Genomic DNA, 17087 nt, shown 5'->3' with positions numbered 1-17087 from the left:
TGGCACATATTCGCTATTCAACATCCATATCTCCACCTTCAAAGTCTTTTTTTCATTTCAGATGAAGGTTCCTTCAGGGGGGCATCAAGCTTGAGAAAGAAATAAAAAAGAAAAGCACTCTGTGTAAAGCAGAATCTAAATCAAGAAAATCAACGGACACATTTGCAAGAGATATTAACAAAGGCTGTTTTTGTTCAATTCTTAACTAAGTAAAACATTAGATTAACCTGAACCTTCCAGTCTCAGGAAATCACCAGATTTTTAAAAAGTGTGAGTGGGTGTAGTGGCTCACACCTGTAATCCTAGCACTTTGGCGAGTCAAGACTGGAGGATCCTTTGAACCCAGGAGTTTGAGAGGAGCCTGGACAACACAGCGAGACCTAGTCACCATAAAAAATAGCCCGCAGTCTCAGCCAGTTGGGAAGCTGAGGCAGGAGGATCACCTGAGCCCAGGATATTGAGGCTGCAGTGAGCCATGATTGTGCCACTGCACTCCAGCCTGGGCGACAGAGTGAGACCCTGTCTCAAAAAACAAACAAAAAAAATTTAAATAAAAAGAATTGTTACTCTGGGGCATTCAGGGAGAACAATAAATAGTTTTGTGAGACAACTCTTCTGGGATGTCAGTCCCCACCATTACCTGATGCCCACCATCTCCCGTTCCCCCCAAAAGAAAAGGACCTGGGACCTCTACATCCTATTAGGCTAGTGCAAAAGTAACTGCAGTAATATTTAATGTTGCAACACCTAGTGAACAGAAGGTAATTATTTGTCACTGATTGGAATCCACTTACAAATGCCAAAGTGGGCTGGGCATGGTGGCTCAGGCCTGTAACCCCAGCACTTTGGGAGGCCGAGGCAGGCAGATCACTCAAAGTCAGGAGTTTGAGACCAGCTTGGCCAACATGGCAAAACCCTGTCTCTACTAAAAATACAAAAATTAGTCAGGTGTGGTGGCATGCACCTGTAATCCCAGCTACTCAGGAGGCTGAGGCAGGAGAACCACTTGAACTTGGGAGAACCACTTGAACTTGGGAGGTAGAGGTTGCAGTGAGCCGAGATGGCGCCACTGCACTCCAGCCAGGGTGACAGAGTGAGACTTTGTGTCAAAAAAAAAAAAAAAGCCAAAAGGTATCAGTATTTCCATATCATTCCTTTAGTTTCGCTCTATAAAAAAAGTTCTTGGATTCTTGGCCAGACACGGTGGCTCATGTCTATAATCTCAGCACTTTGGGAGGCCAAGGCGAGTGGATCGGTTGAGGTCCGGAGTTCGAGACAGGCCTGGCCAACATGGTGAAACCTCATCTCTACTAAAAAAAAAAGAATTAGCTGGGTGTGGTGACGCGCCCCTGTAGTCCCAGCTACTCAGGAGGCTGGGCAGGAGAATCGCTTGAACCTGGGAGTCAGAGGTTGCAGTGAGCCGAGATGGCACCACTGCGCTCCAGCCTAGGCAACAGCCTGACTCTGTCTCAAAAAAAAAAGCATTCTCTGTGGTTACTTTTCAAAGTATGTTTTACAAAGAAACAGACACTCTGAAGGATTCAGAGGCAGTCTTTCTTTTCCTAGCCCTGCAGATTTAGTGGGTTTTGAGGCAGATGGCAAAGCAACAGTATACAAAGACTAGTACAAAAAAACTAAGCAGTCAACAAGGTAAGTTAAAAGCCAAATTTCAACAATAGCATTTGTTTGCTTTAGCCCCACCCTTTATGGCCACTCCTTTATTTGTCACTTATGAATATGAGTGGGCCCCATTCTATGAAATTCTAAACCCAGGAGACACATTAGGGTACCCTTCTATTTCGGAAAGCTATCTGTCAATATTGTAGGAACTGATGACAGAGTTCCTTTAAACTGACCTCCTTTTAGTAATTTAATATTTAATAATGTATGTTTAAATTAAAACATTTAATAATGCATGTTCAGGCTGGGCACGGCAGCTCATGCCTATAATCCCAGCACTTTGAGAGGGTGAAGTGGGAGGACTGCTTGAGCTCAGGAGTTTGAGACCAGCATGGGCAGCGAAGCAAAACCTTATTGCTACTGAAAATTTAAAAAATCAGCCGGGGCATGGTGGTGGCCATGTGCCTGTGGTCCTGACTACTAGGGAGGCTGAGGCGGGAGGATCACTTGAGCTTGGGAGTTCAAGGTTGCAGTGAGCTATGATCATGCCCCTGCACTCCAGCCTGGGTGACACAGTGAGACCCTGTCTCAAAAAAAAAAAAAAAAAAAAAAAAAGCATGTCCAGTGTTTAGCTTTCTCAGGGTATAGACATAATATCAAAGTACACAGTATCACTTCCAAGTGAGGTTATGATTTACATGTTGCTGGGTAATTGTTTTCAGCCTAGATGAACAATGATTCACTGAGCAGCCTGTTGTTCACGGATCTTTCAAAGCCCCTACTTCTCTCCCCCACAGGCCTCTCCAACTGGGGCTATGCAGCACAGTTCACTGTGACTCGGCGATCATGAACTTTTGTCACATGATCAACCCTCACTACCCAACTCTCACTGGTGAGAACTACTCGCCAAAACCACAGGAACCTGGTTATTCTTATCACAGAATCAGTACACTCAGCAGGAACCCGGGACCACAAGCTCCCCAGGCCCTGGGGCAAAGGGAGCGGCAATTCAGAAAGAACTTTTCCTTAAGCTGACTCTCCCAACACTTGTGTAGGCAGAGAAGCGAACCACAGAGGCAAAGCTCCCAGAAGGCTCTAATTCACCTTGGCTTTGGGCGATCTTTGCATTTCTCTCCAGTCTACATGTGATCATGAGAGAAGCAATTTATTTAACCTTTTGGAGATTTCAAATACTGAATTCAAGCAAGGCTCAGTGGTATCTACCTGCAGAACCAGCTAGTCAGGAGGCTGAGGTGGGAGGATCGCCTGAGCCCACGAGTTTGAGGCTACAGTGAGCTCAGATCACACCACTGCACTCCAGCCTGGGAAACAGAGGGAGACCCTGTCTCTTAAAAATGAAACAACACGCCAGACGCGGTGGCTCATACTTGTAATCCCGGCACTTTGGGAGGCCGAGGCAGGTGGATCACTTTAGGTCAGGAGTTCGGGACCAGCCTGGCCAACGTGGTGAAACCTCATCTCTACTAAAAATACAAAAAATTAGCCAGGCATGGTGGCGTGCGCCTGTAGTCCCAGCTACTCACGAGGCTGAGGCACATGAATTCCTTGAACCCAGGAGATGGAAGTTGCAGTGAGCCGAGATCACCCCGCTGCACTCCAGTCTGGGTGACAGAGCAACACACACACACACACACACACACACACACACACACACACCCCCAGGTCTGCTGGGACCTAGTACAGGAGGCTGGTCCAAAACAATGGCCTCCCATAAACTTTAACAGTTGAACAATTACATGAAGGAACACTGATAAAACAATGAAAAACCAACCAATTTCACTACCTGTAAATGACCCCTGCTAGACACACATTCTAATTTGAACCTTCCGTGTGAGTTCATTAACCACAACTTTAAAATTTCCCCAAGCTTTAGAAATTAATGGATTTTATTTAGGAAAGAACTCATAGGAGAACCAATCTTAAACTTCTGCCGTGCACAGTGGCTCACATCTGTAATCCTAACACTTTCAGAGACCAAAGCAGGAGGATTGCTTGAGTCCAGGAGTTCAATACCAGCCTGGGCAATGTAGTGAGACCCTATCTCTATAAATTAAAAGAAAAAGAAAAAGAAAGACAAACTTCTATTGGGCATCACCAAGGGTGAGATCTCAATCCTATGGCTTACTACAAAACTACTTTCACTGAGTCACTGGTTTGCTCAAACCCGCCCCCACCCCCAGTTCACTGTGTGTCCAGAAACTCCACATTTTTCAAACCACAACCTACCTATCAGCTTCTCATCTCTTATTTCTATTAAAGAGACAGCCTTTGCTCCAAATTTGATTACACAACATATCCCGTTTCCAAGCCTAGGCCTGGGACCCATCTTTTGAGGTTCCGAATGTCAAAGAATACTACCCAACCCACCACCTTTTTTTTTTTTTTTTTCTTTTTTTGAGACAGAATCTCACTCTGTTGCCCACACTGGAGTGCAGAGGCATGATCTTGGCTCACGGCAACCTCTGCCTTCTGGCCTCAAGTGATTCTCGTGTCTCAGCCTCCCAAGTAGCGTGTGCCACCACACCCAGCTAATTTTTGTATTTTTAGTAGAGATGGGGTTTCACTATGTTGGCCAGAATGGTCTCAAACTCCTAGCCTCAAGTGATTCGCCCACCTCGGCCTCCCAAAGTGCTGGGATCACAGGCATGAGCCACTACGCCCAACCCCATCTTTCGAGGTCCCGAAAGATACCATCTCCTTCATGAAATCTTCCCATGGTGCCCACACATAAGTGATCACTTCAACTGTTCTCTGGACTACCGTAATTTCTTATTACTTGCAGCAATTAACACAAACCACTCCCCTTCGGGGTTGACTGTCTGTATTTTGTCTTCCCCACTGCAAACCAAAATGTGATTGAGGCAAGTCTCAATCTACAGAGATTTATTTAGCCAAGGTTGAAGATGCACGTGGGAAAAAATACAGATCGCAGGAGTATCTATGACCTATGCTTTTTCCAAATGAGGTTTTGGGAATGTTAGCATTTAAAGGGGAATGAACAAGGAGGAGGAAAAAGAAAAGAGAGGAGAATAGTCAGTAAGGCAAATTATTACTTTTTTTTTTTTTTTGAGACGAAGTGTCACTCCATTGCCCAGGCTGGGGTGCAGTGGCATGATCTCGGCTCACTGCAACCTCCGTCTCCCAGGTTCAAGCAATCCTCCTGCCTCAGGCTCCCAAGTAGCCGGGATTACAGGTGCCCGCACCACGCCCAGCTAATTTTTGTATTTTTAGTAGAGACGGAGTTTCACCATGTTGGCCAGGCTGGTCTCGAACTCTTGACCTCAGGTGATCCGCCCACCTGGGCCTCCCAAAGTGCTGGGATTATGGGAGTGAGCCATCACACCCAACCTAGATGGCTACATTCTTGTGAGGTTCTTATGAGCCTCAGCAAATCTACATTTTACATAAGATAAAGTGAAAACAGGGAGTAGAGGAAATGAGGCTATGACATGGGATTGTGAAATTACAGCTGTCTGTTTGGGAACAAAAGGAAAAGCAGTTTTTGCGTGATTCAGTTCCCAAACCGAACTTTCCCTATGGCATAGTTTGGGGTTCCAAGATTTTTTTCTTTCACAACCACAAAATTCCTTAAGGGAAGGGACATATCTCACAAACGTTTATATCTACCGTTTTCTCCCTACCCGCCCCCAATCCAAGCACTTAAAATACAAAAAAATGGGACAGGAGTGGTGGCTGATGCCTGTAATCCCAGCATTTGGGGAGGCCAAGGCAGGCCAACTGCTTAAGCCCAGGAGTAAGAGACCAGCTTAGGTAACATGGCAAAACCCTGTTTCTAAAAAAATAAAAATAACGAAAATAGGCCAGGTACAGTGGCTCACGCCTGTAATCCCAGCACTTCAGGAGGCCAAGGTGAGTGGATCACGAGGTCAGGAGTTCAAGACCGGCCTGGCCAACATGGTGAAACCCGTCTCTACTAAAAATACAAAAATTAGCTGGGTGTGGTGGTGGGCACTTGTAATCTCAGCTACTTGGGAGGCTGAAGCAGGAGAATTGCTTGAACCTGGGAGGCGGAGTTTGCAGTGAGCAGAGATTACACCACTGCACTCCAGCCTGGGTGACAGAGCAAGACTCCATCCAAAAAAATAAAATAAAATAAATAAAATTTAAAAAATAAAAAATTAGCCAGATGTGGTGGCTCATACTTGTAATCCAAGCACTTGGGAGGCCAACGTGGGTGGATTAGCCGAGGTCAGGAGTTTGAGACCAGCCTGGCCAACATGGCGAAACCCCATCTCTATTAAAAGTACAAAAACTAGCCGGGCATGGTGGCGTGCACCTACATTCCCAGCTACTCGAGAGGCTGAGACAGGAGAATTGCTTGAACCCAGGAGGTGGAGGTTGCAGCGAGCCCAGATTGCACCATTGTACTCCAGCCTGGGTGACAGAATGACTCCCTCTCAAAAAAAAAAAAAAAAAAAAAAATCGTAACAGGAAGGTAAAGTGGGTGAACCTCTGAAGCAGATTATAACATGAGCAGAGAAAGAGGAAGAGAAAAATGTGGCAAGCAGAACCGAAGTGAGCAGTGATCAAGTAAGTACTCTCACGAGGTGTGGGAGGGGGCACTCAGTGGGACCCTACAATCTGCCTTCTGGAGAGACAGACTTCTAACCTTCAGTCTGGACTATGGTGTCAAAGTGCAAGTTGATAATTAATAGGGATTTTTCCTTCCTCTTCATCTCCATGTTCATTTTTTAAAAAGGGCACTTAACAATGAAGTCAGCCTTTTCCTGTCAATTTCTAGTTTCATTCATTGCACAAGTGCTTATTGAGCAAGGGATTTTAAGGTGATAAGAGATACACAAACATAGAAGCCCATCCCTGTCCTTAAGTTCCCATTTTGACATAATTTAAATATTAATCTCCAAAGGAATTTAGAGAACCTATCCCGAATCCCAGGTTCCTCTTGGATACAGCATTTTAATCGTCAACACCCAAATCTTGTGATAGAAAAGGGTGGGCACACCAATAACTTGGAAACAACATTTATTTTTAGGATGAGTGCAGTGGCTCAGGCTTGTAATCCTAGCACTTCGGGAGGCTGAGGCGGGAAGACAGCTTGAGTCCAAGAGTTTGAAATCAGCAGGGGCAACACAGCGAGACCCCCATCTCTACAAAAAATAATAATTAACTGGGTCTGGTGGTTCGCCCCTTGTAGTTCCAGCTACTCAGGGGCCCGAGGCGGGAGGATCTCTTGAGTCTCAGACTCTCAGAGTTCGAGGGTGCAGTGAGCTATGATGGCCACTGCACTCTAGCCTAGGTGACAGGGCAAGACCCTGTCTCAAAAAACAAACACACACAAACAAAAACCCTTATTTTCAAAAATTATGAATTTTGTAAATCTCAGGATTTACATCCGTCTGTTTTTAGTTTTGCAATCCACATGAAACCAAGACAAAACAAAAGCTCTGAGAACTCACCTAATCAAGGTCGCCTTGGCTGCAATTCAGATCACCTGAAAATCCCAAAGCCCAGGCTGCACCTCAGACCAATTAAGTCGGGAATCCAGGCACCCTCAGGTGATTCGAATGTGCAGCCAAGGTTGACAACAACCGCTATAAATCATTCTGCCCTTGAAATGGGAGAACCAGGATCTATATTCTTCAAGGGTACCCTCCACCATCAACGACACCGTCACCCTCGTCCCTACACACAGGCCACCAGCAATGTTCCCAGATGCAGTTTTGTGTTTGACGCGGTCAAGCATAGAATCCAATCCTCTCCCACTTGGACAAGTGAGGATGGAGGAAGGTTAATCTAACCCGCCCCGGCCATGGTCAATATCGCATTCCTGCGGAAGCAGACGCTGGCTCGGCTTTGGGGGCCGCAGAGAAGCCCCTAGACGCTTCTCTCTTCTCCACCTTCTGGGGTCCCGGCTTCGGAATGGGGAGTTGCGGGGGTGGAAAAGAGGAAAGCGCAGCTCGGGGAGACGGAATCGCCATACGAACGAGCACAGGCTGTCCCCCGAAAGGCCGAGACAAAGCGGCGCCCCCTGACCGAACAAACGGCGGTACTCACGCAAGTGCCACCCAGCTTGTGGCTCTCCACCACGGCGGCCCTGGCGCCCAACTCGGCTGCCCTGCGCGCGCTGGCCAGCCCGCCCGAGCCGCCCCCGATCACCAGGTAGTCATAGGAGGCCACGGCACCAGCGGCGGGCGGCGGGCCCTGCGGCTGCGCCTCCTGCCTGCAGGCCATGGCACCGGAGAGGGCGCGTGTGACGGCCGCGGGCTCAAGCAGAGGCAGCTGGAAGCCTGCGGACGCGCGCGCCGCCCGCCGCCAGCTCGGCCCCGCGCGGGCGCTCAGGGCTCGGGTGAGCAGGGCCATGCACGCGGAAGTGGCGCGCCGAGGGGGGCGGGCGGCCCGGGGGCGGTCCCCGGGGAAGGGGGGCGCGGGCCTCCGACATGCGCAGCCTCACGGTGACTAAGCACGCGCCCGCCGCTAGGCGAGACCCGGGGGGGTGCCCAGAGTCGGGGCCGCCCCCCTATTTCCTGCCCCGGTGGCGGAGCCTGAGGGGTTTCTCCGCCTCCGTCCTCACCCTGGCACCTGGATCCCGAGCGGCGCCTGCAGCGTGTAGCTTTCTGAAGTCCGGTGGAGCGAGGCGGGGGACGGTGAACGTCCTCTCGTCCTCTCGTTCTCTCGTTTCAGCTGGCTTTCCCCGAGCTGGGCCCCTGGGGAGTTGCCAGTGGCACTGGCTTCTCCAGGAATAAAAATTTGCCTCTATTCGGGGGGTTGTTTCTCCAGGTTTGTTCCAGAGACCACTTTTGATTGTTGTTTTTTCTTTGAGACTGGGTCTCACTCTCCCCCAGGCTGGGGTGCAGTGATGTGATCTCTGCTTATTGCAGCCTCCACCACCCGTGTTCAAGCAGCGATCCGCCCGCCTCAGCCTTCCCAGTAGCGGGGACTACAGGTGTCCGCCACAGCGCCCGGTTAATTTTTTGTTGTTGTTTTTTGTAGAGATAGGGGCTCGCTATGTTACCAGGACTAGTATGGAACTCTTGGCCTCAAGCGATTCTCTCACCTTGGTCTCCCAAAATGCTAGGATTACAGGTGCCAGACACCGTGCCCGGCCTTATTTTCCTTTTAAAGTCAGGGGTCTCGAACTCCTGTCCTAGGCTCAAGAGATCCTCTGGCCTCAGCCTCCTGAGTAGCTGGGATTACAGGCGTGCATGTGCCCAGCTGGGAACTACATTTTGACCAACACTGTTTCTTGCCTTCAGGTGACTCTTAAATTTGAGAAACATTGGAATAGTGGATTAATTCGGAGTAGCGGTTTTCGTGATTCACAGATGAAGCACAGAGAAAAGGATAGAGATGGAGACATAAAAACATTGACCTCCCAAGCTGTAGAGACTGATGTCTCCTTTGGGAATATCTACAACTACCAACTGCACAACAAAGTAGTAAGTGCAGCTTCGAATTTGTCTTGTGGTAGGCCACAATCCTGTGCCCACAAGGACTGTGCACAGGTCATCCGAGCACACGGCTGAGCCCGGTAGGCAAAGGAAGGAAGGTCCAGGTCACAGGGCAGCAAGGCCCAGCACAATGAGGGAGAATGGGAACATACCACACCCCAATTAGAATGGGATCCAATTCTTTTACAAAAATTTTTTTCTGATTACAAAATGTAAGGAAGAAGGGAAAGTTTTTCCTTCCTACAGGCTGACATGTAATAAATGGAGACAGAACACAGAAAAAACACCATTTTGGACGGGGTGCAGTAACTCACACCTGTAATCCCAGCACTTTGGGAGGCTGAGGCGGGAGGATCCCTTAAGCCCACGAGTTCGAGACCAACCTGGGCAACATAGGGGAGTTCCTCATCTCCACAAAAAAATTAAAAATTAGCTGGGTGTGGTGACATACACCTGTAGTCCCGGCTACTCTGGAGGGTGAGGTGAAAGGATCACTTGAGCCCAGGAATTCAAGGTTACAGTGAGCTATGATTGCACCACTGCACTCCAGCTTGGGTGACAGAATGAGACACTGTCTCTTTAAAAAAGTTTTTTTTCTTTCAAACACTAGAGGATGTCAGGCACAGTGGCTCATGCCTGTAATCCCAGCACTTTGGGAAGGGAAGCCACAGGAGGAGGATCGCTGGAGCCCAGGAGTTCGAGACCAGCGTAGGCAACATAGTAAGACCTGGTGTCTACAAAAAATTTAAAAATTAGTCGGGTGTGGTGGTGCACACCTGTAGTCCCAGCTACTCAGGAGGCTGAGGTAGCAGATCACTTGAACCCGGGAGGTTGAGGCTGCAGTGAAATGTGATCACACCACTGTATTCCAGCCTGGGCAACAGAGATGCTGTCTCAAAACCCCACTGGACAAACGTAGGTGATTTCTATGAAGACACCATGAAATATTTCTCAAAATAATAAGCCCATAATTAATATGTATGGAGCTAAGCACTGTGCTAAGAGCTTTATATGTTATCCTCCCTCAACCCAATAAATACTGTTATTGTCTCCATTTTATAGATGTGGACACTGAGGTCCAAAGAGGTTAAATAACTTGCACAAGATTAAACAGTTGGTGACTTGTGGATGTTTTTCTAGCATAGTCAAATAATTCTGTAACGATAAAAAAATTTAAAAATTAAACAACTGGTGAATGGCAGAGCAGGAATTCAAATCCTGAAGGCCTAACTCAGAAGCCTATTAACCATTATTAGAAAGAAACCATCACTGAGTATGTCTTAAGGTGAAAATAAAAGACCAGCTTGGGCAACAGAGGAAAACCCGGTCTCTGCTAAAAATACAAAAATTAGCCAGAGTGGTACCTGTAGTGCCATCCACTCAGGAGGCTGAGACATGAGACTTGAACCCAAGAGGCCACAGTTGCAGTGAGCTGAGATGGCACCACTGCACTCCAGCCTGGGCAACAGAGTGAGACTCTGTCTCAAAAAAAAAAAAGGCCGGGCGCGGTGGCTCAAGCCTGTAATCCCAGCACTTTGGGAGGCCGAGACGGGCAGATCATGCGGATCACGAGGTCACAAGATCAAGACCATCCAGGCTAACACGGTGAAACCCCGTCTCTACTTAAAAATACAAAAAAACTAGCCGGGTGAGGTGGCGGGCGCCTGTAGTCCCAGCTACTCGGGAGGCTGAGGCAGGAGAATGGCGTAAACCCGGGAGGCGGAGCTTGCAGTGAGCTGAGATCCGGCCACTGCACTCCAGCCTGGGCGACAGAGCCAGACTCCGTCTCAAAAAAAAAAAAAAAAAAAAAAAAAAAAAAAAAAAAAAGGAAAAACAACGCTGAGCTCGGTGGCTCACGCCTGTAATCCCAGCACTTTGGGAGGCCAAGGTGGGTGGATGACTTGAAGTCAGGAGTTCAAAACCAGCCTGGCCAACATAGTGAAACCCCGTCTCTACTAAAAATTCAAAAATTAACCAGGTATGGTGGCGTGTGCCTGTAATCCCAGCTACTCGGGAGGCTGAGGCAGGAGAATCGATTGATCCTGGGAGGCAGAGGTTGCAGTGAGCTGAGATGACGCCACTGCACCCCAGCCTAGGGGACAGAGTGAGACTCCGTTTCAAAACAAAAAAATCCTTTCCCACTAATAGTGACTAATTCATATTACAACTCTGTGTTGAGGTTGTAGGTCAAGAGATATTGTGTCACCAGAAAGGTGGTGATGGTACTTCTATAAACAATTTGAGAAATCTATGCAGGAAATAGTGGTACAAAAATAACTTTGCAAATACAGGTTGCTCAATAAAATTTTTCATGTTCCATGTATGAAAATAATTGCAGTCACTTAGAAGGATAAAAATAACATGAGGAAAGGAATAATTGAATATTACTCAGTTACCCAATATCAGTGTTTAATATTGAAATGAAAGATAAACACTGAAGAGGCAGAGAACAATAACTAAATATGGAATTAACAAAAAGCAAGTTATACAGTAAAGGGAAAGAAATTTTCAGAGGGACATAGCAAGTCTGCCTTGTTGAGAAAACTGGATACAACCTCAGAAGATAACATCTAAAGGGAAATGACACATGCACTGAAGATCTCTTTTAGATCTGATTGTTTCAGTAACATATCTTGAAAGATCATGGGGGAGATCATAAAAAGTTTTGGAAATAACACTACTATTCCTATTCTGAATATAAATATGTGGTATTTTTTCTGTAACTGTTTATTTTTATTTTATTTTATTTTTTTGAGACTGTTTCACTCTTGTCTCCCAGGCTGGAGTGCAATGGCACAATCTCAGCTCACTTCAACCTCGTCTCCTGGGCTCAAGCGATTCTCCTGCCTCAGCCTCCTGAGTAGCTGGGATATCAGGCACCCGCCACCATGCCCAGATAATTTTTGTATTTTTAGTAGAGACAGGGTTTTATCGTGTTGGCCAGGCTAGTCTCGACCTCCTGACCTCAGGTGATCCACTCACCTTGGCCTCTCAAAGTGTTGGGATTACAGGCATGAGCCACTGCACCCGACCCTCTGTTTATTTTTAAATTGTATTTTGCAATATTTAAGATAAACAAAGTACCTGTATAAAGAATAATACAATGGCACATCCACACCTCTTAGCTTAAGAAATGTAGTACTACCACACTGTCTAGTTCTACATAGTTATCCCAGTTGCATCCTTCTCCCTGTCTCTCTCCCCCAAGAGGTAATCAATGTCTTAAATGTGGTGTTTTATCATTTCCTTCATTTATCTGTTCTTGGGAATAAATGTCCATCAAAAAATAGATATCCATATAAGGGATTAATGTTCTTTTTGTTTAATTTTCATATATTTAGAAAAATAAGAAAAAATCATAATTTCACCAGTCTGACATAACCATTTTTCCTTGTTGACATATTTAAAGTTGTGTCTGTGGATTCCATCAGCTCTGTCATTTCTGGGTCTTTTTCTATTGATTGATTTTTTTTCTCCTGCTTGTGTTACCTTCTGCTTTTTGGCATGATGGTGCAGTTCCAGTCCAAAGGCAGTCTGTTGGGAAATCACTCTTATTCGGGGAGGCTGGTCTTTTCTATTTAGGCATTTAGCTGACTGGATGAGGCCCACACACATAATGGAGGGCAATCTGCTTACTCAGAGTTCAGCGATTTAAATGTTAATTTCATCCTAAAACACCCTCCCAGCTGACATCTAAAACTAGTCATCACACACTAGTGTACAGACTCCATGGTGTGCAAGAATCTTGTCTGTCTCATTTGTGGCTATATCTCCAGCATCTGTAACAGCACCTGGGGCATGGTAGGTGTATCATATTTATTGTTCATTGGATGAATCAAGTCTATGTGAGCCCAGAAGGTCAAGGCTGCAGTGAGCCATGATCTCACCACTGCACTCCAGCCTGAGCAACAGAGCAAGACCCTGTCTCAAACGAACAAAAAAGTTAGGTATGGTAGTGCACACCTGTGGTCCCAGTTACTCAGGTGGCCGATATGGGAGGATCATGTGGGTCTGGGAGGTGGAGGCTACAGTGAGCCGTGATTGTACAACTGCACTGCAGCTTGGGTAATGCTATTAGACCCTGTTAAAACAACAACCAAAACACACACACACACACACACAGCCATCTTATTTTTTTAGGGGGGAAAAAGAGACTACTAAAAGAATAATTTCATAAACCTAAATGTAAAAGTTAAAATACAAAGCTTTTAGAAGAAAACATAGGAGGCCCAGCACGGTGGCTCACACCTGTAATCTCAGCACTTTGGGATGCCAAGGAGGGCAGATTGCTTAAGCTCAGGAGTTCAAGACCAGCCTGAGCAACATGGTGAAACCCTATGTCTATTTTTAAAAAAAAGAAAAAAAAAATAGGAGAATCTCTTGACTTCAAGATAAGCAAAAGTTTCTTAGGACACAGAAAGCAATAATCATAAAAGAAAATTTAGGCCGGGCGCGGTGGCTCACGCCTGTAACCCCAGCACTTTGGGAGGCTGAGGTGGGCGGATCACGAGGTCAGGAGATCGAGACCATCCCATCCCGGCTCACACAGTGAAACCCCGTCTCTACTAAAAATACAAAAAACTAGCCGGGCGTGATGGCGGGCGCCTGTAGTCCCAGCTACTCGGAGGCTAAAGCAGGAGAATGGCGTGAACCCGGGAGGTGGAGCTTGCAGTGGGCCGAGATCACACCACTGCACTCCAGCCTGGGTGACAGAGCGAGACTCTGTCAAAAAAAAAAAAAAAAAAAAAAAAAAACTTAGATAAATTGTCATCAAAATTAAAAAGTTCTACTCATCAAAAAGTCAATAAGACCTAGGTGCAATGACACATTCCTGTAGTGCCAGCTACTCAGGAGGCTGACGCAGGATTGCTTGAGCCCAGGAGTTTGAGACCAGCCTGAGCAACAGAGCAACCAAGACTCTGTTAAAAGAAAAAAAAAAAAAGAAAAAGCCAGGCATGGTGGCTCACACCTGTAATCCCAGCACTTTAGGAGGCTCAGGTGGGTGGATCACCTGAGGTCAGGAGTTTGAGACCAGCTTGACCAACATGGTGAAACCCTGTATCTACTAAAAATACAAAAAATTAACCAGGCATGGTGGTGGGCACCTGTAATCCCAGCTACTCGGGAGGCTGAGGCAGGAGAATCACTTGAACCCAGGAGGCAGGGGTTACAGTGAGCTGAGATTGTGCCATTACACTCCAGCCTGGGCAACAAGAGTGAAACTCCGTCTCAATAAAGGCTTTTTGTTGTTGTTGCTGCTGTATGATTCATTTATATAATATTCTTGAAATGACAAAATTGAAAAGATGGATTTTATCTGTCAGTTACACCTCAATTAAGATGGAGGGGAAAAAAGGAAATGGAGACCAGATGAGTGGTTTCATGGGGGTTGATGGTGGTGAGGGTAGAAAGTGAGGTGGCTGTGGAAGGGTAGCATGAGGAATTCCTGTGATGGAACTACTCTATATCTTGATTGTAGTGCTCAGAGGAATTGACACAGGTGATAGTATTGCATAGAACTAAATCACACACACAAATGAGTATCTATAACTGGTAAAATCTGAATGAAGCCACTGGATTGTGTCAATATATATTTCCTATTTATGATATTATACTGTCCTTATGCACAATTTTAACATCGGGGGAAATGGTAAAGGATTTATGCAACCTCCATGACCTCTTATAACAGCATGTGAATCTATAATTATCTCATAAAGTGTTGAAAAGTATGCAGTGTGAACAAAGCCTTATCCAAAGAGTACATTTTGTATAATTTACAAAAGTCCTAGAAGAGGCAAAATTAACCTACGGTGGAAAAAAATCAGAGCAACGCTTGCTGTCTGTGCAATGCTTTGTTTTTTGTTTTTTGTTTTGAGACAGGGTCTCTCTGTCGCCCAGGCTGGAGTGCAGTGTCACAAACACGGCTTACTGCAGCCTCCACCTCCTGGGCTCAAGTGATCCTCCTGCCTCAGCCCCTGGAGTAGCTGTGACCACAGGTGCATGCCACCACACCCAGCTAATTAAAAATTATTATTATTTTTTGGGGGTAGAGATGGGGTCTCACATGTTGTCCAGGCTGGTCTCAAATTCCTGGGCACCTCAGCCTCCCAAAGTGCTGGGATTACAGGCACGAGCCACCACGGTCAGTCAATGCTTTGTACTTTGCTTGGGATTTAGGTTGCACTAGGCATGCATACATTGGAACTCAAGGAATGGTATGCTCATGATGTGTCCATTTCATTGTAGTTAATGATATGCATGATGAAGTATGTAGATCATATGAAGTATGTGAAGGAAACCAGAAGGTGCCACCCCAAAATATGCCTCTTTGACATAAAAATTATTTTTTGGCCAAAGGCAATTAAGGAGCAGAAAACAGGCCAGTGCGGTGGCTCATGCCTGTAATCCCAGCACTTTGGGAGGCTGAGGCGGGCAGATCATGAGGTCAAGAGATCGAGACCATCCTGGCCAACATGGTGAAACCGTGTCTCTACTAAAAATACAAAAATTAGCTGGGCGTGGTGGCACGTGCCTATAGTCCCAGCTACTCAGGAGGCTGAGGCAGGAGAATCTCTTGAACCCGAGAGGCAGAGGCTGCGGTGAGCCGAGATGGTGCCACTGCACTCCAGTCTGGCCACAGAGCGAGACTCCATCTCAAAAAAAAAAAAAAACCTAAAAATAAATAAATAAAGCAGCAGAAAACAGAGAAAAAGCTCTCCCTATCCTCTCACTTTTCTGCCTAAAGACAGGACATACATTCTCCTTTACTGGAGGCAGCTTAAGACTGTTACCAGCCCAAAGTGGCACCAGAAGAATCTACAAACAAAACTTACCCATTAGTTTCCTTGCATATACTGTGCTTACCTTCCCACAGCCTCCCACCTTCTGAAGCCTAAAACCACCTTCCTTTGCCCTGTCATTTCCCCCCAAATTCACTGCTCTTTGTTAAACTCTCATAAGACAGAATTCTAAGCCATTGCTTTCAGTTACTTTTCATTGAGATTTCTCCTGTCTAATGCACACAGTATGCGTTAATAAACTTGTTTTCTTCTTGTTAATCCGTCTTTTATTATACGAGTCCCAACTAAGACCTAAGATGGGAAGAGGTGATCTTTAGCCTCTTCTACGTATATACTTGTGACATAGTTAACGATATACATGTTGAAGTATTTCAGGGAAAGTCTGCTAATGTTTGCAACTTTGAAATGCATCAAAAACTAAGACTGATGAAAGGATGGAAGGATTGATAGGTATGTTATCAAATAAGGAGAATAAAATGTGAGTAAAAATATTTTCAACTGTTGGTCTGAAAATTTTTATAAAATATTGAAAAAAAATAATTGACTTTTTAAATGCAAAAGTTCTGTAATAGTTGGGTGTGGTGGTGCACACTTGTACTCCCAGCTACTCTGGAGGCTGAGGTGGGAGGATTGCTTGAGCCCAGGAGTTTGAGGCCAGCCCGGGGGACATGGTAAGACCCTCATCTTAAAAAAAAATAAAATATTGTGATCTGAGAGACTAAAATAGACAATCATTTACCCCTTTATCAACTAAGATGGATCCTAAGGTTAAGGAAACAAAAAGTCAGCTACTTGTTGAGGGTTTAGGGCAGAGCTGGCAGGGCAATTTTCTAAATTCCTACAAGAAAAAAACACATATTTTCAGGTGCCGTGGCTCATGCCTGTAATCCCAACACTTTGGGAGGCCAAGGCTAGAGGATCACTTGAGACTAGGAGTTCAAGATCAGCTTGGACAATATAGTAAGACCCCATCTCTTGGAAAAAAAAGAACAAAAAATTAACCAGTCATGGTGGCATGTGTTTGTAGTCCCAGCTACTTGGGAGGATGAGGTGGGATGATCGCTTGAGTCCAGGGGTCCCAGGCTGCAGTGAGCTATGCTTGTGCCACTGAACTCCAGCCTGTGTGACAGAGTGACACCGTCTCATAAATAAAAATCACCCGTGACGTCCCCTCTGAGACACTAAGATTATGTCAAAGCAATATTCTTTTTTCTTT

The 17087-nt window shown here is 46.0% G+C and overlaps 2 protein-coding genes across 3 annotated transcripts in view; both read right to left on the bottom strand.

Annotated features, from left to right (window-relative positions):
• The window catches only part of GSR (glutathione-disulfide reductase), a 58056-nt gene extending 49843 nt beyond the window's left edge, over positions 1-8213 (bottom strand). The window contains exon 1 of one of the 2 annotated variants that reach the window (XM_050802508.1): positions 8195-8213. Coding sequence is in view for 1 of the 2 variants with exons in the window: in XM_050802507.1 (XP_050658464.1) it covers positions 7678-7983 (306 nt within the window). In the remaining variant the exon portion in view is untranslated. Of the gene's footprint in view, positions 1-7677; positions 8136-8194 lie in introns of those variants that run through there. The other variant, XM_050802507.1, reaches the window with a different exon arrangement.
• The window catches only part of GTF2E2 (general transcription factor IIE subunit 2), a 381513-nt gene that overhangs the window by 159142 nt on the left and 205284 nt on the right, over positions 1-17087 (bottom strand). The gene's annotated exons all lie outside the window — the stretch shown is intronic.

Source organism: Macaca thibetana, chromosome 8 (genome assembly GCF_024542745.1).
Source record: "Macaca thibetana thibetana isolate TM-01 chromosome 8, ASM2454274v1, whole genome shotgun sequence".
NCBI classification, from domain to species: domain Eukaryota; kingdom Metazoa; phylum Chordata; class Mammalia; order Primates; family Cercopithecidae; genus Macaca; species Macaca thibetana.
This window is presented reverse-complemented; position numbering and strand designations above follow the sequence as displayed.